General features: G+C 57.0%; 1 protein-coding gene across 1 annotated transcript in view; it reads left to right on the forward strand.

Annotated features, from left to right (window-relative positions):
• Positions 1-21,091: 21,091 nt before the first annotated feature.
• Positions 21,092-25,862, forward strand: part of LOC137431369 (cyclin-dependent kinase 6-like) — a 38,083-nt gene continuing 33,312 nt past the window's right edge. Inside the window, exons 1-2 of the mRNA XM_068122620.2 lie at positions 21,092-21,252; positions 22,683-22,925. Of these exons, the coding sequence (XP_067978721.1) occupies positions 22,711-22,925 (215 nt within the window). The 5' untranslated portion in view covers positions 21,092-21,252; positions 22,683-22,710. The remainder of the gene's footprint in view (positions 21,253-22,682; positions 22,926-25,862) is intronic.

A 25,862-nucleotide genomic window follows, 5' to 3' on the forward strand; every position in this document is an offset into this window, starting at 1 on the left:
AGCCATGGTCAATGTGGTTGGTGCAATAGTGCCCGTAGACATAGGCCATGTGCATCGGATGCTCATGATAATTAGGTTCACATTGCTGTAACCATGATGCATGGAGACCTCAACACCTGGACATAGAGGTAGGTTAGTTAGACAACGAAGCATATGACACGGATAGTACTGTGGCGGACACGAAAGCCCACTGGCGTGGTGACATCATGCCGCGCACCAAGTGGGCGGCGACCACGCCCGAGGGGTAGGCGTGGCCTCAGGATATACACCGGGCGCGCAGCCCGGAGCGCGCCAGTGCTACAGTGACCTATTTGAATAAAGAACATTAAACTTACCGCGTTGTCCGCTTCCTCCTTGGTAGCAAGTCACGCGCGTAGCACCGCATGCTAAATTGGTGACCTCCGACATTCGAGTCAGCCGTCGCTGACTACCCGAAACCGCCGCAACAATGGCTACCAACGCGGTCTCCATCAAGCTCCCCGAATTCTGGGAGTCACAAGCCGAAGTTAGGTTCCTGCAGGCAGAAGCCCAGTTCCGACTTCGAGGCATCACGGTGGACGAGACCATGTACTGCCACATGGTCGCCGCCCTCGGGCCCGGCACGGCCACCCGCGTCGTATCGGTCCTAAGGGATCCACCTGCCGACGGCAAGTACGAGGTGGTCAAGCGTCTCCTCCTCGCCACGTTCAGCCTTACGGTGGACGCACGGGCCGATCGCCTCTTGGACCTCCCCGAGATCGGGGACACGCGACCGTCGGTCCGTATGGACCATATGCTGGTGCTCATGGGCGATGAAACCCCGAACGCTCTATTCCGGGCGTTGTTTCGACGCCAGCTGCCAGCACGAGTCCGCCTCGCTTTGGCTGGTTCCGCGTTAACGGAACCCCATGCGCATGCTGCTGAGGCCGACAAATACTACGCGGCTTTGGACACACAGGCGAGTCTTGGCGCGGTTGCCGCTCCTGAGGCTCCCGAGGCTTTCCCCGATGCACCGCACCTCGTGTCCGCCGCCACGCCCCGACCACCACCGCCGCCGCGAAGAAAACCGCGGCCTCCGACACCGCAGCTGCCCGCCTGGTGTTTCTTCCACGCCAAGTTCGGCCACGAGGCTCGGCAGTGTCGCCCGCTGTGCTCATTCGGCAGGTCGGGAAACGGGCGAGCCGGCGCTCGGTGGCAACGGTGAGCGTCGGCAATTCCAACAGCCTTCTGTACATAATGGACACCTTGTCCGGGCGCCGTTACCTGTGCGATATGGGAGCGCAGGTGAGTGTCATTCCTGCCGGTACGTCCGACAAGCACACCGCGGGCCGAGGTCCCGCGCTGCTTGCGGCCAATGGTACGTCTACACGCACGTAGGGAAAACGCTGTCTCTCTCTGCGGTTCGGAGGGCAGGTTTTCCGTTGGTCGTTCGTTACGGCCGACGTGCCCATGGCACTGCTCGGCGCGGGCTTCTTATGTGCTAATGGATTACTGGTCGATGTAAAGCGCAGAAGGCTTGTCCAGGCTGAGACGTTCAGCTCGCTCGTGTGTGCGCTGCCTCCCTCGTTGAGCAGCTCACAGAGCGGCTCACCGAGCGGCTCGCCGAGCGGCTTGCTGAGCGGTTCCATTCCGGCCAGGTTCATCTGTACGCTTCCGGCAGCTGACAAATTCGCCCGCCTCCTCGCGGGTTTTCCGGCCCTCACGCGGCCGACCTTCTCGGCGGGGACCGTCAAGCACGGGGTGGAACACCACATCCCCACCGCCGGGCCACCGGTCTACGCCCGGGCACACCGCCTCGAGCCGACGAAGTTCGCGGTAGCGAAAGCGGAGTTCGCTACACTGGAGCGGCTCGGCATCGTGCGGCGCTCCGAGAGCGCGTGGGCATCCCCGCTCCACCTCGTGCCCAAGCCCGGCGGGGGATGGCAACCGTGCGGGGACTACCGGCGCCTCAACGACGCCACCACCCCCGACCGCTACCCCGTCCCCCACATCCAGGACTTCTCCGCCCGGTTGGCGGGGATGTCCTTCTTTTCAAAGGTGGACCTCGTACGCGGCTACCATCAGGTCCCTGTCAGGCCGGAGGACATCCCGAAGACGGCTGTCATCACGCCGTTCAGGCTTTTCGAATTTCTTCGGATGCCCTTCAGTTTGAAAAATGCGGCTCAGGCGTTCCAGCGCCTCATGGACAGCGTCTTGCGCGGCTTGGATTTTTTGTACGTCTACCTGGACGACATCCTCGTCGCCAGCGCGTCCCGCGAAGAGCACCTTCGTCACCTCCGCACGCTCTTCGAACGTCTGGGCCAGCACGGCCTGATCGTGAACCCCGCCAAGTGCCGGTTCGGTGTCGCTGAAATCGACTTTTTGGGGCACCGCGTCACCAGGCATGGGGCCGTCCCCCTACCGGCCAAGGTGGAGGCGGTGAAGGGGTTTCCGCGCCCCCGCACGATCAAGGGGCTCCAGGAGTTCCTGGGCATGGTAAACCTTTACCATCGGTTCCTGCCCCCCCATCGCCCAGCTCCTGCGCCCCTTACACGAGGCCCTTCGAGGGAAGCCAGGCAAAGGTGACGTTACCTGGACCGAGCAGATGGACGCGGCGTTCTCGGGCGCGAAGCTCGCCTTGGCCAACGCCACCATGCTCGCGCACCCGGCGCCCGATGCACCGATCGCCCTCACCTCCGACACCTCGGACTACGCGGTGGGCGCGGTGCACAAGCAATGGGTGTGTGGTGCTTGGCAACCGCTGGCGTTCTTCAGCCGGCAGCTCCGCCCGCCCGAACGCCGTTACAGTACCTTCAACCGCGAGTTGCTTGGGCTTCACCTGGCGGTCAGGCACTTCCGCCATCTGCTCGAGGGCCGTGCGTTCACGGCCTTCGACGACCACAAGCCGCTGGTTTTCGCGATGGGCAAGGTCGCCGAGCCGTGGTCGGCCCGGCAACAGCGTCACCTCGCGGCCGTGTCCGAGTACACGCCGGACATCCGACACATCGCGGGAAAGGACAACCCGGTGGCCGACTGCCTTTCCCGGGCCGTCGCCCACGCAGTCCACCTTGGCATCGACTATGCCCAGATGGCGGCGGACCAGGCCGCCGACCCCGGGGTCCAGGCCTTGCGGACCGCCATCACGGGCCTCCGCGTCACCGAGGTGCCCTTGGACGGCGCGGGCACGGCCCTCGTTTGCGACGTCTCCCTCGGGCGGCCTTGCCCCATCGTGCCCGCAGGCTGGCAGCGCCAGGTTTTTGACGCCATCCACGGCCTGTCCCACCCGGGCACGAAGGCCTCCCAGAGGTTGGTCGCCGACAAGTTTGTCTGGCATGGCCTCCGGAAGGCCGTCCGCGGTTGGACCAGGACGTGCCTCGCGTGCCAGCGCGCGAAGGTGCACCGGCACACCCAGGCCCCCTTGGCCCCGTTTACGGTGCCGGAACGTCGGTTCGACCACGTGCACGTGGACCTAGTGGGACCTCTGCCCCCCTCGCGGGCTTTCACCCATGTCCTTACCATGGTGGACCGCACCACCCGGTGGCCGGAGGCCGTGCCTTTGGCGGCGACGACGGCGGCAGACGTCGCGCAGGCATTCATCGCCACCTGGGTCGCCCGGTTCGGCGCCCCCTCGGACATCTTGTCCGACCGCGGCCCCCAGTTGACCTCGGAGCTCTGGGCCGCGGTCGCGCGGGGGCTCGGGGTCCAGCTGCACTGAACCACGGCCTACCACCCCCAGGCCAACGGCCTGTGCGAGCGATTCCACCGCTCCTTGAAGGCCGCGCTCCGGGCCACCCTCCGCGACGGCGGCTGGGTCGACAGGCTCCCCTTGGTCCTGCTGGGCCTCCGGACGGCGCCCAAGGAGGACCTGCGCGCATCCGCGGCGGAGTTGGTCTTTGGACAACCGCTGCGGGTGCCGGGCGAGTTCCTCCCCGACCCCACGGCACCTTGGTCCGCGGCGCAGGAGCGTTCTGCGCTGCAGGAGATTGCCCGGAGGTTCGCCCCGGTGCTGACGGCGCACCACGGGCACCCCCTTACACACATCGCCCCGGAGCTTCGCACCGCGGAGTACGTCTTCGTCCGGCACGACGCCCACCGGACACCACTGCGGCCCCCGTACAACGGGCCTTTCCGCGTGCTGGAGACCGGGGTGAAACATTTCACCCTGGACATTGGCGGCACTCTTGACCAGGTCTCCATAGACTGCCTCAAGCCGGCCCACCTCGACGTGGACCACCCACCGCCGGTGTCTCGGCCCCCGCGTCGGGGCCGCCCCCCTGTGGGCGGACCCCCGGCACCGCCCAGCACCGCAGGCACGCCGCCCCCCGGTCCGGCACCCATCCCGGGTACAGCCGGGGGCATCCCACCTGGCATCCCTGCACCCCGGACGCCGCCGGTCGCCAGAGGGCGCTTCGGCCGGGTCATCCGTTTGCCCCGCAAACTGGCCCTCCAGGTGCGCGGGAATTCTGGGGGGGCGCGTGTGGCGGACACGAAAGCCCACTGGCGTGGTGACATAATTCCGCGCACCAAGTGGGTGGCGGCCACGCCCGAGGGGTAGGCGTCGCCTCAGGATATACACTGGGCGCGCAGCCCGGAGCGCGCCAGTGCTACAGTGACCTCTTTGAATAAAGAACATTAAACTTACCGCGTTGTCCGCTTCCTCCTTGGTAGCAAGTCACGCGCGTAGCACCACGTGCTAAAGTACAGTATTAACGTACAAGAGTGAGAATTTACTGCAACACGAATACAGCAGAAATGCGCACAGAAAGTTTGCACGACTCAACAATCGAGTTAAAGGTGTCTATCTTTGTCGCCCTCTTATGTCGTATTACGTCAGTACACGTTTAACGTGCAACACCTGCGATGAATGTAACATATAGTCAACAACGAATCCACTAAATTAAGGTGTGTTCATGATACAACCCTCAACTCAAGTCTCGAAGATGGAGGAACGCTCCCGTGGACCAAATCCTGGGTCCGCCTACGGTCCATAGAAGGACTCAGACAAAATTTAAAGTATTAAATGCATAATGCAGATCACAACATCGTTATAGTACCTCGGAGGCTCGGACTGGTGTGAATGCCTCACCTATAGTCACAACATTAATAGATTTCGGCACCCATAAAGTGAGTCGGGATCGTACCAAATGGGCGTGTTCTAGCCAATTTTTGTATGCAAATGAGTTTAAACTGACGTCATCACAAATAACGAATCATTACCTTTTTGGAATGTTTAATATATATATATAAAACACAGTTTGTGTGTGTGTGTGTGTGTGTGTGTGTGTGTGTGTGTGTGTGTGTGTGTGTGTGTGTGTGTGTGTGTGTGTGTGTGTGTAATGTTACCGATAGACTCCTAAACGGAGAGGCTTACGTGCTTGATATTTGGCAGAGACATGGCCATTGAGCCTGGGACGAACATGGCCGAACTCAAAATATTTGACGATCCATATTTTTTATTCATATTTACCTCAGCGCATTTCAGCGCACGGAATCAACGGAATCAGAGCAGGTGGGCGCTGATTCGCTCAGAGCGATCACGTGATGATGCTATGACGCTATGACGCTATGACGCTATGAACGCTATGACGCTATGACGCTATGGAAAAAAAAATCGCTATGACGCTATGAAACGCTATGAACGCTATGAACGCTATGACGCTATGAACGATATGAACGCTATGACGCTATGAAACGCTATGAAGCTATGAACACTATGAACGATATGACGCTATGACGCTATGAAAAAAAAAATCGCTATGACGCTATGAACGATATGAACGCTATGACGCTATGAAGCTATGAACGCTATGAACGATACGACGCTATGACGCTATGAAAAAAAAAATCGCGATGACGCTATGAAACGCTATGAACGCTATGACGCTATGAACGATATGAACGCTATGACGCTATGAAACGCCATGAAGCTATGAACGCTATGAACGATATGACGCTATGACGCTATGACGCTATGAAAAAAAAAAATCGCTATGACGCTATGAAACGCTATGACGCTATGAACGATATGAACGCTATGACGCTATGAACGATATGACGCTATGAAACGCTATGACGCTATGACGCTATGAAAAAAAAAATCGCTGGCTTTACCAAGGGGCTCGCTCTCCCCCCGTTCCCCTCCCCTCCCCTTCCCCTTCCCCTTCCCCTTCCCCTTCCCCCCTCCCCCTCCCCTTCCCCCTCCCCTTTCCCCCTCCCCTTTCCCCCTCCCCCTCCCCTTCCCCCTCCCCTTCCCCCTCCCCTTCCCCCCTCCCCCTCCCCTTCCCCTTCCCCCCTCCCCTTCCCCTTCCCCCCTCCCCCTCCCCTTCCCCCCTCCCCCTCCCCTTCCCCCCTCCCCCTCCCCCTCCCCTTCCCCCCTCGCCCTCCCCCTCCCCTTCCCCCTCCCCCTCCCCTTCCCCCTCCCCTTCCCCCTCCCCTTCCCCCTCCCCCTCCCCTTCCCCCTCCCCCCTCCCCCTCCCCTTCCCCCTCCCATTCCCCCTCCCCCTCCCCCCCTCCCATTCCCCCTCCCCCTCCCCCCCTCCCATTCCCCCTCCCCCTCCCCCCTCCCATTCCCCCTCCCCCTCCCCCCTCCCATTCCCCCTCCCCCTCCCCCCTCCCATTCCCCCTCCCCCTCCCCCCTCCCATTCCCCCTCCCCCTCCCCCCTCCCATTCCCCCTCCCCCTCCCCCCTCCCATTCCCCCTCCCCCCTCCCCCTTCCCCCCCCTCCCCCCTCCCCCTTCCCCCCCTCCCCCCTCCCCCTTCCCCCCCTCCCCCCTCCCCCTTCCCCCTCCCCCGCCCGGCAATGCCGGTTACCTCGGCTAGTAGTTAATACTCGGGTAACTTATGAAAGCTTGCTTCTAATTGGTGGAGAAAAGCTGATGGATGACAAACAGGACCGAAAGGCTTGTTTGATACATTAGTTAAAGATAGATGTAATGATGTAACGGACACCAAACAGCCACTACCGTACATTAATATTATATCGAAAATATATTTTAACCTCTAGACCTAGTAACTTCTTACTTCCGCGTTACACCGATTTATCATTGATTCATGAACCATACACCGCTTCAATCCATTAACTTTCCATTCATGACATTACGATTAAATTCTGATGGTTATATTTGCTACATTATTATTATTATTATTATGAAAACGATACTACTGAAACGATACACTACTGTATTAAGAAACCTGGGCTTAATTTGTCCGAAGCAGTCCGAAGGTGAGGCATAAAGCCTAAGGCCGATACGTACCGTATTGTTGGAAGAGCCGTAACGCCGATGTTTTCGGTATTTGATGGTCATTTTAACAATTGGTTTGTTTGTGTTTCACACTGAATGAAAAACGTAAAGGTCGAGCAAGGCGATTGTGATATATGACAGGTTCGACGATATGTTCGGCATGAACGATATTGGAATCAATATGGCAGAGAGTGGAGTCAGCCACCGTTTCGCCCTAATGACATCAGTCTGTCATGTGACCAGATGCTCAGCTCTGATTGGTATACGTTGGAGGGGACATACATACATACATACAGACAGACGGAGAAACACTGTTCTCGACGGCTTTGCCCTATGGGCTACGCCGTAAAAATGCTGGTTAGAGAGTAAATTTATCTGACTTTTTCTTAAAAGGGGATTCACATCTTCTTAATTTAACGGTCACACTTATTCCCACGTTCTTGTGGCTGTGGGGCTGGGAGTTTTTTTGCCCTATTCTTTCACGAACGGTTGGCCAGGACTGACGTCCGCCTAAGTAGTTAGGGCAGGAAATGCAGGAATTTTTGGAATTTGGCCAGGATAGCTCCCCTACTCTTCATGAAGTACACCGCGGATCCTTTCACGCCCACCAACTAATGCTGGCAGATGGGACTCCAGTTTTACGTCCATCCGATGATCCTCGGGAGTCGGGATGACACACCCATTAATGAATCACCCTGCCTGAGAAACACTGGAATGACAGTTTATTGCTGGTTCGGGATTCTAACCCAACCGAGACAGCTTCGAGGCGAGTGTGCGTCCCTCTATGCTCTAAGGCAACCAACCAACCAACCAATCTATGCACCAACCAGGGGTCGGCAACCTTAGGCCGAGTGCCCTCTCTGCACTCTGCTGCATGCCAAATCACCTCTTGAACAGCCATTGGCTGTTGCGCGTGTTGCACGACAACAGTATTCCGGTGTGATGGTGCAGGGTGATGAGGTAGATGGATCAGAGCAGAGTCACTATTCCAATTCCAAATTATTTTACTGGAATAATAACAAAGGTGCACAACATGAGATGCCGGCCTGGCGCATTGAAACACAATATTCGTGGCAACTGGATGTGCTGTAAGAACAGTGGTGTTGTTCACAGCAGATGGTCCGAGGCTGCATCTCCACTCATTATTATTATTCGGACTGGTTTCTGAGTTTTAATATTAATCTCATCATTATTCTGAATTGTATAATAATCGCAGATATAAAACAGGAGATGCAGGCTTGGTGCCTTCCGATACGCCGTTCGCGGCAACCTCACGTGGTGTAAGAGCGACTGTGCTGTTAACACCCGGTGGTCAGCGGCTGCATCTCCACTCTTTGTTATCATTCAGGCTGCTGCCTTCTGCGTTTCAATATTAATCTCGTCATTATTTTGAGGTTTTTTTTGGGGTGGTAGTAATATAAATGGGGGTAGTAGTTTTTCTCGTAACACGCGGCCTGTCTTATTTAGTTTGATTTACGGTACGGCCTCCCGCTCACATTTCCCACAGGAATTGCAGTGAAGCGGTTCAGGTTCGGTAGATGATGGCAATCCCGCTAGCGAAGAAAGCTGAAGTAAAGGTTCGGGCATTCCAGCCCTCATGGACAGAAGAGTGGGGTTTTGTTTTTCAGAAGGACCGTGTTGTGTGTACTTTATGTTTTGAAAATGTTTGTCAAACGTCGAGTGTTAAGCGCCATTTTGAGACAAAGCACGAGAAAACTTTCAAAGATCAGGCAGACAAGGCAGAATCCATCAAACGTGCCGTGTCCAGGTATGGGAAGCAATCCAACACCCTCAAAATCTTTGCCATTGCTAAAAACCATGCGACTGAAGCAAGCTATCGCATTGTTCATTGCATTGCGAAACGCGGAAAGCCATTCACGGATGGCGAATATATTAAGGAGGCTTTTCTCTGTAGCTCAGAGGTTCTATTTGAAGGCTTACCAAACAAAGAGAGAATCAAATCAAGAATAAAAGATATTCCCATGTCAGCTAGAAGTGTTGAGCGAAGTGTCGAAGAAATGGCAGAAAATATCAACGTGCAGCAAATAGCTGGGTTAAAAGATGCTGTGGTAGTTAGCATTGCACTTGACGAGAGCGTGGACGTGAATGACATACCACGTTTGGCCGCCATGGCAAGATACTGTGATTCGACTGTAAGAGAGGAACTCTGCTGCTTAAAGCCAATGTCGGACACAACAAAAGGTGAGGACATAGCCAAGGTGTTTATGGAACATTTTGAGGAGCGAGGGATTGACATCAGGAAGACTTTTGCAGTGACAACAGATGGCGACCCCGCCATGGTCGGGAAACAGAGGGGAGCTGTCAGATTAATTGAGGAAAAAGTCGGTCATCCCATCATGTAACTCCACTGCATAATACACCAAGAAAACCTCTGTGCAAAGATGTCAAATTCAGATCTTAATGAGGTTATGGCTACGGTAGTAAAGGTTATTAACTTCATAGTCAAGCGATCTGCTCTGACACACCGACAGTTCCAGTCCCGGCTCGAGGAAATGGACTGCACATACAAAGATATCCCGCTCCACTCAGCGGTTAGGTGGCTAAGCTGCGGAAAAGTTTTGGAGCGGGTTGTCAGCTGCTGTGATGCCATCAAGGCCTTCCTGGCTGAAAAGGGCCAAAACTACCCAGAACTCGAGGACGAGAAGTGCCAAGTGGGTTGTGAAACTTATGTTTCTCACGGATATTACGGGACACCTCAACGAGCTCAGTCTCCGACTGCAAGGTGCAGGGCAAACTGTTTTGGACATGTTGGACACATGGACGGCTTTTGTCGGCAAGCTAGCAATCTTTTCAAGCGATGTTGCTACCTCCACTTTCCGCTACTTCAGACACGTAAGGGAGCTGTCCTCGCAGCACAGCATCAGCACCGCTGAAATATGCAAAGACATGAGCGAGCTTGAGTCGGAGTTCACAACACGACTTGGGGACTTTCAGAAGTATGGACGCATGTTGTCTTTCTTGATCAAGCAAGACAGCTTTGATGGACACGAATTGGATTTATCTCTGATAGACTGGTTGGATACACAGGACATGGAAATGCAGCTGATTGAGCTGAAGAGTTCAACACTGTGGGTGACTACGTTTGCAGAGCTACGGAAACAACTAGAAACCACGGCAGTGCAAGATCACGGAACCTGCATCTTCACCTGCTGGACATCCGTGCCGAAGAAGTTCAGCTGTCTCCGAAATGTTGCACTGGCTTTGCTGTCAGTCTTCGGGTCAACGTACCTCTGTGAGGAGATATTCTCACACATGAAGAACGTGCTCAGCCCCTCCCGCAGTCGTTTGACAACCGACCACTCCGAAGCATGTGTGCAACTTAAAGTGACTAACTACAACCCCCAGATAATGGAGCTCAGCAAAGGAAAGCAGGGCTAGGGATCACACTGACTGGTAGGCATCTGTTTATTTGTGGTACACATGGGTTTCCATATGTAGCTGTTTGTCCATCTCTTTTTTCCAACTCAGATGTGGATGTTTTCATGAGGATGGCAGCATTCTTGTTTAGTACTGGTATCTCTGTTTGATACAGTTTATTCTCCCTTTTTGACATTTGTTTCCAATGCAATACTTAGTAAATGAGTTACTAAAAGCAGTGTTTTGAAATGGGGTCTGTGTGTAGCGGTTACCGCTGGATGCACACAATTGCCTTGCACCGGCCAGAACAGGCCAGACGCGCCTCTCCCGGGCATGCCCGGACTCACTGTTCCCGGGCACGCCCGAACCTCCCGGGCACGCCCGGTCTCGTCTTTCCCAGGCATGCCCGCTCTCGCCTTTCCAGGGCTCGCCCAGAGCGTCCGGGCATGCCCGCTATCGCCTTTCCAGGGCTCGCCCAGAGCGTCCGGGCATGCCCGCTATCGCCTTTCCAGGGCTCGCCCAGAGCGTCCGGGCATGCCCGCTATCGCCTTTCCAGGGCTCGCCCAGAGCGTCCGGGCATGCCCGCTCTCGCCTTTCCAGTGCTCGTCCAGAGCGCCCGGGCACGCCCAGCCTCGACTTGCCAGGCCGCAGCCAAACACGCCCGGGCAGGCCCAGACTCGCCTTTCCAAGGCTCGCCCTTGACACCCGGGCATGCCCGGTATAGCTTTTGCCGGGCAAACTTCCCGACATAAATGTGTATATATATTGCTGCCCGATAAACGGGCTTTTGTCAGAATACCTGAGCTGTTTTGTTTCAATAAAGCAACTCGGACGAATTCTGTCTTTGGTCGCGTCAATTCTTTCGACTCGCGTTGGAGCGCATCTCCTTCACTGGTGACCGACCGACATGGACACGGCAGTGACTCTTAAACTGCCTACCTTCTGGGAGGCTCACGCGGCTGTTTGGTTCACCCAGGCGGACTCCCAGTTCGCCCTGCGAAGCATCACCGCGGACGACACCCGCTTCCACCACGTCGTGGTAGCGCTCGGTTCCGCCACCGCGGCCCGCGCCCAGAGCCTCCTCGAGCACCCGCCGGCTGCCGACAAGTATGACGTGCTGAAGACGCTCCTCCTCGACGCTTTCGCCCTCTCACCGGCGGCACGCGCACGGCGCCTGCTCGACCTGCCCGAGCTCGGCGACACGCGCCCGTCCGAGCGCATGGACTATATGCTCTCGTTGCTCGGTGAGCACTCTCCGGATTTTCTGTTCCGCGAGTTGTTCCTTCGCCAGCTGCCTCACCCGGTACGCCTCACCCTGGCTGGCACGTCGATCACCGATCCCCGCGCCCTCGCCAGGGAAGCCGATAAGATCTCCTCGGCGGGCCAACACATCGGCGCGGCTACCTGGAGCCTGCCGCCGTCCGAGGCGACGCCTACGACGCCCAAGCGCCCTGCGCGGTTGGAGGCCGAACTGCCGGTGAAACTGGCGGCTGCCACGCCGCACCGACCGCTTCCGACACGACGGCCGGGGCCTCCACCTGACCAGGCGTGGTGTTATTACCACGCCAGGTTCGGACACAAGGCTCGGACGTGCCGACCCCCGTGCACTTTCGGCAAGTCGGGAAACGGCCGGGCCGGCGTTCATTCCCAGCCATGAGCGCCGGCCACTCGGGCAACTTGCTTTTTATTCGGGACAAAGCATCCGGGCGGCGTTTCCTTTGTGACACCGGCGCCCAACTGAGCGTCATACCCGCCTCCGAGCAGGACAGGCGGGACGCCGTTTGCGGCCCCTCTTTGGTCGCTGCTAATAGCTCGGCCATACGCACTTTCGGCCCGCGCAACGTCACCCTCTGCTTCGGCAGCCAGCGCTTTCAGTGGACCTTTGTGACCGCCTGCGTCCCCATGGCTTTGCTGGGCGCCGACTTCCTCTGCGCGCACGGGCTGCTGGTCGACGTCAAACGTCGTCGCCTTGTCAATGCCGAGACCTTCAGCTCCCTGGCGTGCACGATGAGCAGCTCCGCGCCGACCGAACTGGCGTGCGCCCTCCCGACGGCGAACGAGTTCGCTCGCCTGCTCGTGGAATTCCCGGCCCTCACACGGCCGACGTTTTCGGCCGTCGCAGTGCGGCATGGGATCGAGCACCACATACCCACTACGGGCCCGCCGGTCTACGTCAGGGCCCGCCGCCTCGACCCGGCCAAGCTCACCGTGGCAAAGGCTGAGTTCGACGCGTTGGAGCACCTTGGCATCGTGCGGCGCTCCAATAGCGCGTGGGCCTCACCACTGCACATCGTGCCAAAGCCGGGGGGCGGATGGCGCCCGTGTGGCGACTACCGCCGCCTCAACGACGCTACCACCCCCGACAGGTACCCGATCCCGCACATCCAGGACTTTTCCGCCCGTTTGGCGGGACGGGTCATATTTTCCAAAATTGACCTGATACGGGGATACCACCAGGTACCTGTCCGGGCGGCCGACGTCCCGAAGACGGCCGTCATCACGCCGTTCGGCCTGTTCGAATTTTTGAGGATGCCGTTTGGCCTCAAGAACGTGGCGCAGGCGTTCCAGCGCTTAATGGACGGCGTGCTGCGCGACCTGCCATTTCTTTTCGTCTATCTGGACGACATCCTCGTCGCCAGCACGTCCCGCGCCGAGCACCTCCTCCACCTCCGAACACTGTTCGGTCGCCTCAGCGAGCACGGCTTAATTGTCAACCCGGCCAAATGCCACTTCGGCACGACGACCGTTGACTTTTTGGGCCACCGCATCACCAAGACCGGGGCCTTGCCGCTGCCGACCAAGGTCGAGGCCATCACCACGTTCCCGCGTCCCCGTTCCATCAAGGCCCTACAAGAGTTCCTGGGCATGGTGAATTTTTATCACCGATTCGTGCCCTGCGCTGCTCAGCTCATGCGGCCCCTTTACGAGGCCCTCCGGGGCAAGCCAGCCAAGCATGACATTGTTTGGTCCGCGGCCATGGACACGGCCTTCGCGAGCGCAAAACGGGCCCTCGCCGACGCAACACTGCTGGCTCACCCGGTGCTCAACGCGCCCATCGCCCTCACTACGGACGCCTCCAACTACGCGGTGGGCACCGTCCATGAACAATGGGTGGACGGGGTTTGGCAGCCACTCGCTTTTTTCAGCCGGCAGCTCCGGCCGAACAAGTTAAAATACAGCACGTTCGACCGCGAGCTGCTCGGTCTATTCCTGGCCGTTCGCCATTTCCGACACTTCCTGGAGGGCCGCCCGTGCACGGCTTTCATCGACCACAAGCCATTGGTCTACGCAATGGCCAAAGTCACGGAGCCGTGGTCGGCCCGCCAGCAGCGCCACCTCTCCGCCGTGTCGGAATTCACCACGGACATCCGGCACGTCGCCGGCAAAGACAACGCTGTGGCCGACTGTCTTTCTCGGGCCAGCGTGAACGCGGTCCACCTCGGCGTGGACTTCGCGCTCATGGCGGCCGACCAGACCACCAATACCTCGGTGCAGGCCCTCCGGGCGGCGGACACGGGCCTCCGCCTGGCCGACATCCCCTTCGCGGGCACCGTCCTGCTCTGCGACGTCTCCCAGGGCCAGCCTCGCCCCATCGCGCCCGTTTCCTGGCAGCGCCGCATCTTCGCCTCCATCCACGGCCTTTCTCACCCGGGCCGGAAAGCTTCTCAGAAGCTGGTGTCGGCGCGTTTCGTCTGGCACGGCCTTCGACGGAACGTCCGCGACTGGGCCAACGCCTGCAAGGCCTGCCAGTGGGCCAAGGTCCACCGCCACACCCAGGCCCCGCTGGCACCTTTCACCGTGCCTGCACGGCGTTTCGACCACGTCCACATGGACCTGGTGGATCCCCTGCCCCCATCTCGGGGATTCACCCACCTGCTCACCATGGTGGACAGGACCACCAGGTGGCCAGAGGCCGTGCCCCTCACCTCCACCACCACCGCCGACGTGGCGCAGGCGTTCATCGCCACCTGGGTCGCGCGCTTCGGCGCACCGGCGGACATCTCGTCCGACCGCGGCCCACAGTTCACGTCCGAACTTTGGGGCGCGGTCGCCCGCTCGTTGGGGGTCACGCTGCACCGCACCATGGCCTACCACCCCCAAGCCAACGGGTTGTGCGAGCGGTTTCACCGCTCCATGAAGGCCGCACTCATGGCCGGCCTTCAGGACGACGGTTGGACCGACCGGCTGCCGTGGGTCCTTTTGGGCCTCCGCACGGCCCCCAAGGAGGACCTCCGGGCGTCCGCCGCCGAGCTCGTCTACGGCCAGCCGCTCCGCGTCCCGGGCGAGTTCGTGCCCGACGCTACCAGTCCCTGGTCCGCCGCACACCAGCGCTCGGACCTCCAGGAGGCCGCCCGCCGATTTGCCCCCGTGCCAACGTCCCGCCACGGTGGCCCCCAGTCCTACGTCCCCCCGGCGCTTCGCACAGCGGAGTACGTCTTTGTGCGCCATGACGCGCACCGGGGGCCACTCCGGCCGCCGTACGACGGGCCCTTCCGGGTCCTGCGACGGGGCGACGAGTCCTTTGTCGTCGACGTTGGCGGCCGGTCGGACCGGATCGCTGTGGACCGCCTCAAACCGGCGCACATGGACGTCGACCGACCACCACGGTTGGCCCTTCCTCTGCGGCGAGGCTGTCCCCCCGTCCACAGTTCCCCCCGCTCGACCACGCACCACCACGTCGGACCCCTCCCCACGACCCTCCAGGGGTCGCTTCGGCCGGGTCATCCGGACCCCCATTAAATTGACCCTGCCGGTGCAGGTCGATTCTGGAGGGGCGTGTGTAGCGGTTACCGCTGGATGCACACAATCGCCTTGCACCGGCCAGAACACGGCCAGACGCGCCTCTCCCGGGCATGCCCGGACTCACTGTTCCCGGGCACGCCCGAACCTCCCGGGCACGCCCGGTCTCGTCTTTCCCGGGCATGCCCGCTCTCGCCTTTCCAGGGCTCGCCCAGAGCGTCCGGGCATGCCCGCTATCGCCTTTCCAGGGCTCGCCCAGAGCGTCCGGGCATGCCCGCTATCGCCTTTCCAGGGCTCGCCCAGAGCGTCCGGGCATGCCCGCTATCGCCTTTCCAGGGCTCGCCCAGAGCGTCCGGGCATGCCCGCTCTCGCCTTTCCAGTGCTCGTCCAGGGCGCCCGGGCACGCCCAGCCTCGACTTGCCAGGCCGCAGCCAAACACGCCCGGGCAGGTCCAGACTCGCCTTTCCAAGGCTCGCCCTTGACACCCGGGCATGCCCGGTATAGCTTTTGCCGGACAAACTTCCCGACATAAATGTGTATATATATTGCTGCCCGATAAACGGGCTTTTGTCAGAATACCTGAGCTGTTTTGTTTCAATAAAGCAACTCGGACGAATTCCGTCTTTGGTCGCGTCAATTCTTTCGACTCGCGTTGGAGCGCAGCTCCTTCACTGGTGACCGATCGACATGGACACGGCAGTGACTCTTAAACTGCCAACCTTCTGGGAGGCTCACGCGGCTGTTTGGTTCGCCCAGGCGGACTCCCAGTTCGCCCTGCGAGGCATCACCGCGGACGACACCCGCTTCCACCACGTCGTGGCAGAGCTCGTTTCCGCCACCGCGGCCCGCTCCCTGAGCCTCCTCGAGCACCCGCCGGCTGCCGACAAGTATGACGCGCTGAAGACGCTCCTCCTCGACGCTTTCGCCCTCTCACCGGCGGCACGCGCACGGCACCTGCTCGACCTGCCCGAGCTCGGCGACACGCGCCCGTCCGAGCGCATGGACTATATGCTCTCGTTGCTCGGTGAGCACTCTCCGGATTTTCTATTCCGCGAGTTGTTCCTTCGCCAGCTGCCTCACCCGGTACGCCTCACCCTGGCTGGCACGTCGATCACCGATCCCCGCGCCCTCGCCAGGGAAGCCGATAAGATCTCCTCGGCGGGCCAACACATCGGCGCGGCTACCTGGAGCCTGCCGCCATCCGAGGCGACGCCCACGATGCCCGAGCGCCCTGCGCGGTTGGAGGCCGAACTGCCGGTGAAACTGGCGGCCGCCACGCCGCACCGACCGCTTCCGACACGACGGCCGGGGCCTCCACCTGACCAGGCGTGGTGTTATTACCACGCCAGGTTCGGACACAAGGCTCGGACGTGCCGACCCCGTGCAATTTCGGCAAGTCGGGAAACGGCCGGGCCGGCGTTCATTCCCAGCCATGAGCGCCGGCCACTCGGGCAACTTGCTTTTTATTCGGGACAAAGCATCCGGGCGGCGTTTCCTTTGTGACACCGGCGCCCAACTGAGCGTCATACCCGCCTCCGAGCAGGACAGGCGGGACGCCGTTTGTGGCCCCTCTTTGGTCGCTGCTAATAGCTCGGCCATACGCACTTTCGGCCCGCACAACGTCACCCTCTGCTTCGGCAGCCAGCGCTTTCAGTGGACCTTTGTGACCGCCTGCGTCCCCATGGCTTTGCTGGGCGCCGACTTCCTCTGCGCGCACGGGCTGCTGGTCGACGTCAAACGTCGTCGCCTTGTCAACGCCGAGACCTTCAGCTCCCTGGCGTGCACGATGAGCAGCTCCGCGACGACCGAACTGGCGTGCGCCCTCCCGATGGCGAACGAGTTCGCTCGCCTGCTCGCGGAATTCCCGGCCCTCACACGGCCGACGTTTTCGGCCGTCGCAGTGCGGCATGGGATCGAGCACCACATACCCACTACGGGCCCGCCGGTCTACGCCAGGGCCCGCCGCCTCGACCCGGCCAAGCTCGCCATGGCAAAGGCCGAGTTCGACGCGTTGGAGCACCTTGGCATCGTGCGGCGCTCCAATAGCGCGTGGGCCTCACCACTGCACATCGTGCCAAAGCCGGGGGGCGGATGGCGCCCGTGTGGCGACTACCGCCGCCTCAACGACGCTACCACCCCCGACAGGTACCCGATCCCGCACATCCAGGACTTTTCCGCCCGTTTGGCGGGACGGGTCATATTTTCCAAAATTGACCTGATACGGGGATACCACCAGGTACCTGTCCGGGCGGCCGACGTCCCGAAGACGGCCGTCATCACGCCGTTCGGCCTGTTCGAATTTTTGAGGATGCCGTTTGGCCTCAAGAACACGGCCCAGGCGTTCCAGCGCTTAATGGACGGCGTGCTGCGTGACCTGCCATTTCTTTTCGTCTATCTGGACGACATCCTCGTCGCCAGCACGTCCCGCGCCGAGCACCTCCTCCACCTCCGAACACTGTTCGGTCGCCTCAGCGAGCACGGCTTAATTGTCAACCCGGCCAAATGCCACTTCGGCATGACGACCGTTGACTTTTTGGGCCACCGCATCACCAAGACCGGGGCCGTGCTGCTGCCGACCAAGGTCGAGGCCATCACCACGTTCCCGCGTCCCCGTTCCATCAAGGCCCTACAAGAGTTCCTGGGCATGGTGAATTTTTATCACCGATTCGTGCCCCGCGCTGCTCAGCTCATGCGGCCCCTTTACGAGGCCCTCCGGGGCAAGCCGGCCAAGCATGACATCGTTTGGTCCGCGGCCATGGACGCGGCTTTCGCGAGCGCAAAACGGGCCCTCGCCGACGCAACGCTGCTGGCTCACCCGGTGCTCAACGCGCCCATCGCCCTCACTACGGACGCCTCCAACTACGCGGTGGGCGCCGTCCATGAACAATGGGTGGACGGGGTTTGGCAGCCACTCGCTTTTTTCAGCCGGCAGCTCCGGACGAACGAGTTAAAATACAGCACGTTCGACCGCGAGCTGCTCGGTCTATTCCTGGCCGTTCGCCATTTCCGACACCTCCTGGAGGGCCGCCCGTTCACGGCTTTCATCGACCACAAGCCGTTGGTCTACGCAATGGCCAAAGTCACGGAGCGGTGGTCGGCCCACCAGCAGCGCCACCTCTCCGCCGTGTCGGAATTCACCACGGACATCCGGCACGTCGCCGGCAAAGACAACGTTGTGGCCGACTGTCTTTCTCGGGCCAGCGCGAACACGGTCCACCTCGGCGTGGACTTCGCGCTCATGGCGGCCGACCAGACCACCGACACCTCGGTGCAGGCCCTCCGGGCGGCGGACACGGGCCTCCGCCTGGCCGACATCCCCTTCGCGGGCACCGTCCTGCTCTGCGACGTCTCCCAGGGCCAGCCTCGCCCCATCGTGCCCGTTTCCTGGCAGCGCCGCATCTTCGCCTCCATCCACGGCCTTTCTCACCCGGGCCGGAAAGCTTCTCAGAAGCTGGTATCGGCGCGTTTCGTCTGGCACGGCCTTCGACGGAACGTCCGCGACTGGGCCAACGCCTGCACGGCCTGCCAGCGGGCCAAGGTCCACCGCCACACCCAGGCCCCGCTGGCACCTTTCACCGTGCCTGCACGGCGTTTCGACCACGTCCACGTAGACCTGGTGGGTCCCCTGCCCCCATCGCGGGGGTTCACCCACCTGCTCACCATGGTGGACAGGACCACCAGGTGGCCGGAGGCCGTGCCCCTCACCTACACCACCACCGCCGACGTGGCGCAGGCATTCATCGCCACCTGGGTCGCGCGCTTCAGCGCACCGGCGGACATCTCGTCCGACCGCGGCCCACAGTTCACGTCCGAACTTTGGGGCGCGGTCGCCCGCTCGTTGGGGGTCACGCTGCACCGCACCACGGCCTACCACCCCGAAGCCAACGGGTTGTGCGAGTGGTTTCACCGCTCCATGAAGGCCGCACTCATGGCCGGCCTTCAGGACGACAGTTGGACCGACCGGCTGCCGTGGGTCCTTTTGGGCCTCCGCACGGCCCCCAAGGAGGACCTCCGGGCGTCCGCCGCCGAGCTCGTCTACGGCCAGCCGCTCCGCGTCCCGGGCGAGTTCGTGCCTGACGCTACCAGTCCCTGGTCCGCCGCACACCAGCGCTCGGACCTCCAGGAGGCGGCCCGCCGATTTGCCCCCGTGCCAACGTCCCGCCACGGTGGCCCCCAGTCCTACGTCCCCCCAGCGCTTCGCACAGCGGAGTACGTCTTTGTGCGTCATGACGCGCACCGGGGGCCACTCCGGCCGCCGTACGACGGGCCCTTCCGGGTCCTGCGACGGGGCGACAAGTCCTTTGTGGTCGACGTTGGCGGCCGGTCGGACCGGATCTCTGTGGACCGCCTTAAACCGGCGCACATGGACGTCGACCGACCACCACGGTTGGCCCTTCCTCCGCGGCGAGGCCGCCCCCCGTCCACAGTTCCCCCCGCTCGACCACCCACCACCACGTCGGACCCCTCCCCACGACCCTCCAGGGGTCGCTTCGGCCGGGTCATCCGGACCCCCCTTAAATTGACCCTGCCGGTGCAGGTCGATTCTGAAGGGGCGTGTGTAGCGGTTACCGCTGGATGCACACAATCGCCTTGCACCGGCCAGAACACGGCCAGACGCGCCTCTCCCGGGCATGCCCGGACTCACTGTTCCCGGGCACGCCCGAACCTCCCGGGCACGCCCGGTCTCGTCTTTCCCGGGCTCGCCCAGAGCGTCCGGGCATGCCCGCTATCGCCTTTCCAGGGCTCGCCCAGAGCGTCCGGGCATGCCCGCTATCGCCTTTCCAGGGCTCGCCCAGAGCGTCCGGGCATGCCCGCTCTCGCCTTTCCAGTGCTCGTCCAGGGCGCCCGGGCACGCCCAGCCTCGACTTGCCAGGCCGCAGCCAAACACCACCCGGGCAGGTCCAGACTCGCCTTTCCAAGGCTCGCCCTTGACACCCGGGCATGCCCGGTATAGCTTTTGCCGGGCAAACTTCCCGACATAAATGTGTATATATATTGCTGCCCGATAAACGGGCTTTTGTCAGAATACCTGAGCTGTTTTGTTTCAATAAAGCAACTCGGACGAATTCCGTCTTTGGTCGCGTCAATTCTTTCGACTCGCGTTGGAGCGCAGTTCCTTCACGTGCATATAATTTGTAACCTCATGGGGGACAAATTTTACAATGATAAAATGATCATTACAGTCCTGATTATGAGAGATAAATGTTTCTTTAAAATGTTGTTGCCATGCATGTGGCCTATATGGATGGAATAAAATTCCATGTCTGTTGGAAATATTTTTTCGATGTGGTGTCATAATTAAACTTAATGTTAAACTTAATGTTGATATGTCACACTAATTAACAAGGACATTTCAAACTGGCACTTCATGTCAAAAAGGTTGCCGACCCCTGCTCTAAGCCCAGAGTTTATCTTTATGAACACTGCTGAATTTATCTTTCCAGCCATAGTTATGCTGAACACTGCTGTGAGTAAATGTTTAGGTCTGATCGTCATAGTTACAGTTTAGCATAGCAACTGGCGGTGAAAGAAAGTGCACCAGCCGGCGGTGTAAATCCGGCGCACCCATGGGCGGTGTAAAGGCAACGGCTCCGTTGGTTGTGTCGAGACGATGCACGTGCTGGCGAGGTGCAGACGACGCACACCGTGCTAGTTGAATGGCGACACACGCGATTGCGGTGTAAAGGCGACGTACTCATTGGCGGTGTAAATGCAGCGCACCCGTTAACGGTGGAAAGATATTCCACGTGCTGGCGCTGAAACAGCGTTGTACAGTAGGGACAGTACGGAATCTTGAAGAGGCGGATGACTTACTATGCACTTTGTTGAAACGTACGGATTCATCCAAGCGATCATATGAGATTGAGATGTCCCTTTGCGGAGTTGTGTTAAGCGAACACGTTTGATCTTTGTTGGGATATGTGGTTGTAACAAGGTGAGGCTCAAAAAAACAAATGTGGAATAATCGGGAAGAGTTGTTAGCACTCGTGGGAAAGACGGGGAGTTTGATGTATATATATATATACATATTGATATACATATATGTATGTATATATATATACGTGTGTGTGTGTGTGTGTGTGTGTGTGTGTGTGTGTGTGTGTGTGTGTGTGTGTGTGTGTGTGTGTGTGTGTGTGTGTGTGTGTATATATATATATATATATATATATATATCAAGTGTGTGTGTATATCAAGTGTGTGTGTGTGTGTATTTGTACGAAGTGTGTGTGTGTACGGTGTGTGTGTGTGTGTGTGTGTGTGTGTGTGTGTGTGTGTGTGTGTGTGTGTGTGTGTGTGTGTCTATACTCATTATGTGTGTCTATACTCATTATGTGTGTCTATATATTGTTTGTGTATTTATCTATATCTAGTATGTCTATGTGTCTACATCTATCTAGTGCGTGTATATGTATTTATCTATATCTTGTGTGTGTGTGTGTGTGTGTGTGTGTGTGTGTGTGTGTGTGTGTTTTTGTGTTTTCTGTGTTCTGTGGTATTATATACCCTTCAGCCCTTTCAATGTATGTCCATTGTGTCTCATAGTACACATCTTGAGTTCAGAATCTGCAGTTTGCAGTCTGAGAACTTCAGGTATTTGCCGTGTCATCGCTGGTTATAACAGCCAAGGGCACATCGAAGTTATCCTCCTCTGTCTTTATAGCGCTCAACCAATCGTCAGCCTGGCATGGGGCATATATTTTGGGTCCTTTCTGTCCATCCATCCACAGCCTCTCTTCCAAAATGGCTGGATGCATGTCATTCATATTCAGCACATGTATGTAATAATATCTGGGCAGGAGGCACGTCAAATGATTTTGGGATCGGAGCCAATTTCGAATTTTGTGAATTTATGAACAAATTTTACAGGAGAGAATAGTACAGGATTGTCGATGCTCTTGAGAAACATTATTTATTTTTTATACATATTACCATCTCCACTGCCAACACACAACTTTGAATTATTTACATATGTACAATTTACCATCACTGCTACTGACATACCACCTTCAGTTATTGATTTATGTAACATTTCCTTTTTTTACAACATACGTGCCACCTTGAATGATTTATTTATAATCACTTTGCCATCATTGCTCCCTTCCTGCATGCCATCGTTATTTACCTTCAGTGGCGGAGGTAATGTTTTCACCTCTGTCTGCTTGTCTTTGAGCAGGCCAACATTTATGCCTGCTGTGATGAAGTGCTGCAAAGTGATGAAAAGAGACCATAAAAACAGAAAAACCTGATTAATTATTATGATTCATTCAGCATTATGGACACTTGAACCTTTAATCTATGTCTTTATGAACATTTTTGAGTCATACTGGCCATGGCACTGAGTGTGATCTCTCTGAACCGTTTTAGGTGCTCACACAATTTTACGGAGGTGATAATGGACGTGCCAAAACAGTACGAGCGTGTTGCCGAGATTGGAGTTGGTGCGTACGGCACTGTTTACAAGGCGCGAGATGTTCAGAATGGTGGACGCTTTGTCGCGCTCAAGAAGGTGCGGGTGCACACCAGCGAGGATGGCATGCCCATGTCCACCATCCGAGAGGTTGCTCTCCTGCGTCAGCTGGAGTCGTTTGAGCACCCAAACATCGTGCGGTAACCAATGCATTTCGTGCATCCAAGGAGTTTCTTGTTTGTCACACTTATCTGCAAATATTATGTTTATTGTACTGAGCATTACAGTTGTGCTTTCTTCCTTGCCCATCATTGCTGCCTTTTGGCTTCGCTCGGCCTTTGTCCATACAGCAGCGTTCGCAGCGCTGATCATGCCATGGTAAGTCTGTTTGGAGTGACATGTACATCCATATGCATCTGTTTATGAGCTATTGGTAAATTTAATCTGGATCTGAATTTGAATGCTGCTTCCAGCTTTCTCGCAACCTTGGTATAGGTCACATATGTATCACAGTATATAGGTATAGTATCACATTCTCATTTCTTTTCAGAAGTCATGAGATAATGAATGGTAACCTGCAATTAATTTTTATTCATTATGGGATATGGACATTGCTAGCAAAGCAGGCATTTATCATCCATCCCTAGTTGCCCTTAAGAAGGTGATGGTGTACCTTCTTTTTCAACTGCTGTCGTCCATATTGTGTAGGTACTACAACAATGTTATTTGATAAGGCGTTCTGGGATTTTGACCCATCGACAATGATGGAATGTCAGTATATGTCCAGGTCATGATAGTGTGTGACTTTGTCGGTGATGGTGTTCCTATAAACCTGCTGCCCTTGTTAGCTTATCTGGAATTGGAATTCCATATGAGGAATTCTAGCCTGGTGTTGGCTTAGCGGTTAGGGTGCCGGCTTGGGATCCTAGGATCCTGGGTTCGAATCCCGGTCGATCGCTGAATTAACGCCAGGGGGGTTGACTCAGCCTGTCATCCTTACGAGGTCGGCAAATTGAGTACCAGCTTGCTGGGATGAATGATCACGGTGTGTACCCCGATTTAGAATAGGTACACCGTATCCCTGCGCATCGTAAGAGCGTGACCAAGGGTTGGCGTCAGGAAGGGCATCCAGCCATAAAAACATTGCCTCAAACAGGGAACCATGATTGTCATGGGGCCCGCAAGGCTAACCCCCGCTCTAGCGGGGAAAATGGCCTTAAAAACGATCATTCATTCATTCATATTCATTCATATGAGGTATTGTCATTATGCACCGTCCGTCCGTCCGTCCGTCTCCTATTTTGACTTCTCCGGCCAAACCTCTGGGCCGATCCAGCTGAAATCTGGCAGCATGGTTACACTCCTGACTGGTAATGGGGATAGCAAAGTTCATTCCGGTCACATGACTTTAAGTAGGTCAAAAATGGTGGACTTAGTAAATTACTTAAAAATCTTCTTCTCCAGACCCACCAGTCAGAATGCTACCAAATTGTCATTACAACGTTAGGCCAGGGAGGGATATTAAATTCCGGAGGTCATGCTGATTACATGACTAGAAGGGTTTCAAAATGGTCGACTTGGTCAATTTTTGGGAAAATCAAGTAAATCCCTTCAAAAATCTTCTTCTCCAGACCCAGCAGGCAGATTGATATCAAATGTGGGTTACAACATTAGGACAGGGTAGGGATGTTATATTGCAGAGATCATGCTGATCACGTGACCGGAAGTGTCAAAATGGCCGACTTACTCAATTATTTGTAAAATTGCATAAATTCCTTCAAGCATCTTCTTCTCCAGACCCACCATTCAGAATGCTGCCAAATTTGGGTTACAACATTAAGACAGGGTACTGATGTTAAATTGAGGAGGCCATGCCAATCACGTGACCGAAAGTGTGCCAAAATGGCAGACTTAGTAAATTGTTGGGAAGATCAGTAAATTATTTCAAAAATCATCCTCTCCAGACCCACCAGTCAGAATGCTAACAAATTTGGGATACAACATTAGGCCAGGGCCCAGATAGGTTACAGGTCCAGTGGTTCTATTTTTTTTTGGGGGTGGTGTAGGCCATGGGTTTGGGAAATGCTGCCGAATAAACCCTGCTGAGGTATTGCGATATATTCTGGAAATAGTACGCCTGTGGTGGAGGGGGAATATTGTGTTTCTACTAGATAAAGTGGTGATACTAGATAAAGTGATAAAGTGGTAAACTAGATAAAGCCTGGTGTTGGGCTAGTGGCTAGGGTGCCAGCTTAGGATCCTGGGTTCGAATCCCGGTCAATCGCTGAATTAACGCCAGGGGGGTTGACTCAGCCTGTCATCCTTCCGAGGTCGGCTAATTGAGTACCAGTTCACTGGTAATTCCCTGTGTGTCGTAAAAAGGCGACAAACAGGGTTGGCGGCAGGAAGGGCATCCGGCCGTAAAACATTGCTACAAAAAGGGGACCAAAAAACAACAACAACCACGGTCCCCGAAAAAGGCCAACCCCTGCTTTGCGGGGGAAAATGGCCTCTAAAGGTGTTTTTTTTTTTTTTTACTAGATAAAGTGCCAATCAAGCAGACTGGTTCTATCTTGGATGGTATCAATCGTTTTGTGTTGTTTCGGCTGCGCCCATTGAGGCGAGTGGAGAGTATGTCATCACGGTCCTGGTTTGTGGCCTGTAGATAATGGAGAGGTTCTGAGGGTTTAGGAAGTGAGCCACATGGCATAATGTCCAGTCTATGACCTGTTACAACAACAAACAACAACATGCATTTTAAGGCCATTTTCCCTGCTAGAGTGGGGGTTAACCTTGCGGTCCCCATGACAATCTTCTCCATTTTGCCCTATTTTCTGCATCTCTCCTTGTTAACCCCTTTGCCCGCATTTCTTCTTCCACCATCTTTAGCCAAGTCTTTCTCGGTCTTCCCCGTCCTCTACTTCCTTCTACATTCATTTCCATCACTCTTCTCAACCAGTCACTTTCATCCTTCCTCAACACATGACCAAACCATCTCAACCTGTTCCTCTTCACAGCATCAATCACAGGCTCTATTCCCATCATCTTTCGCAATTCATCATTTGTCTTCCTCTCTGTCAACGATACTCCGCACATCCACCGAACCATTCGCATTTCCACCCTTTCCAGCCTTCGTT

Source organism: Myxine glutinosa, chromosome 7 (genome assembly GCF_964187855.1).
Source record: "Myxine glutinosa chromosome 7, kmMyxGlut1.1, whole genome shotgun sequence".
NCBI lineage: Eukaryota > Metazoa > Chordata > Myxini > Myxiniformes > Myxinidae > Myxine > Myxine glutinosa.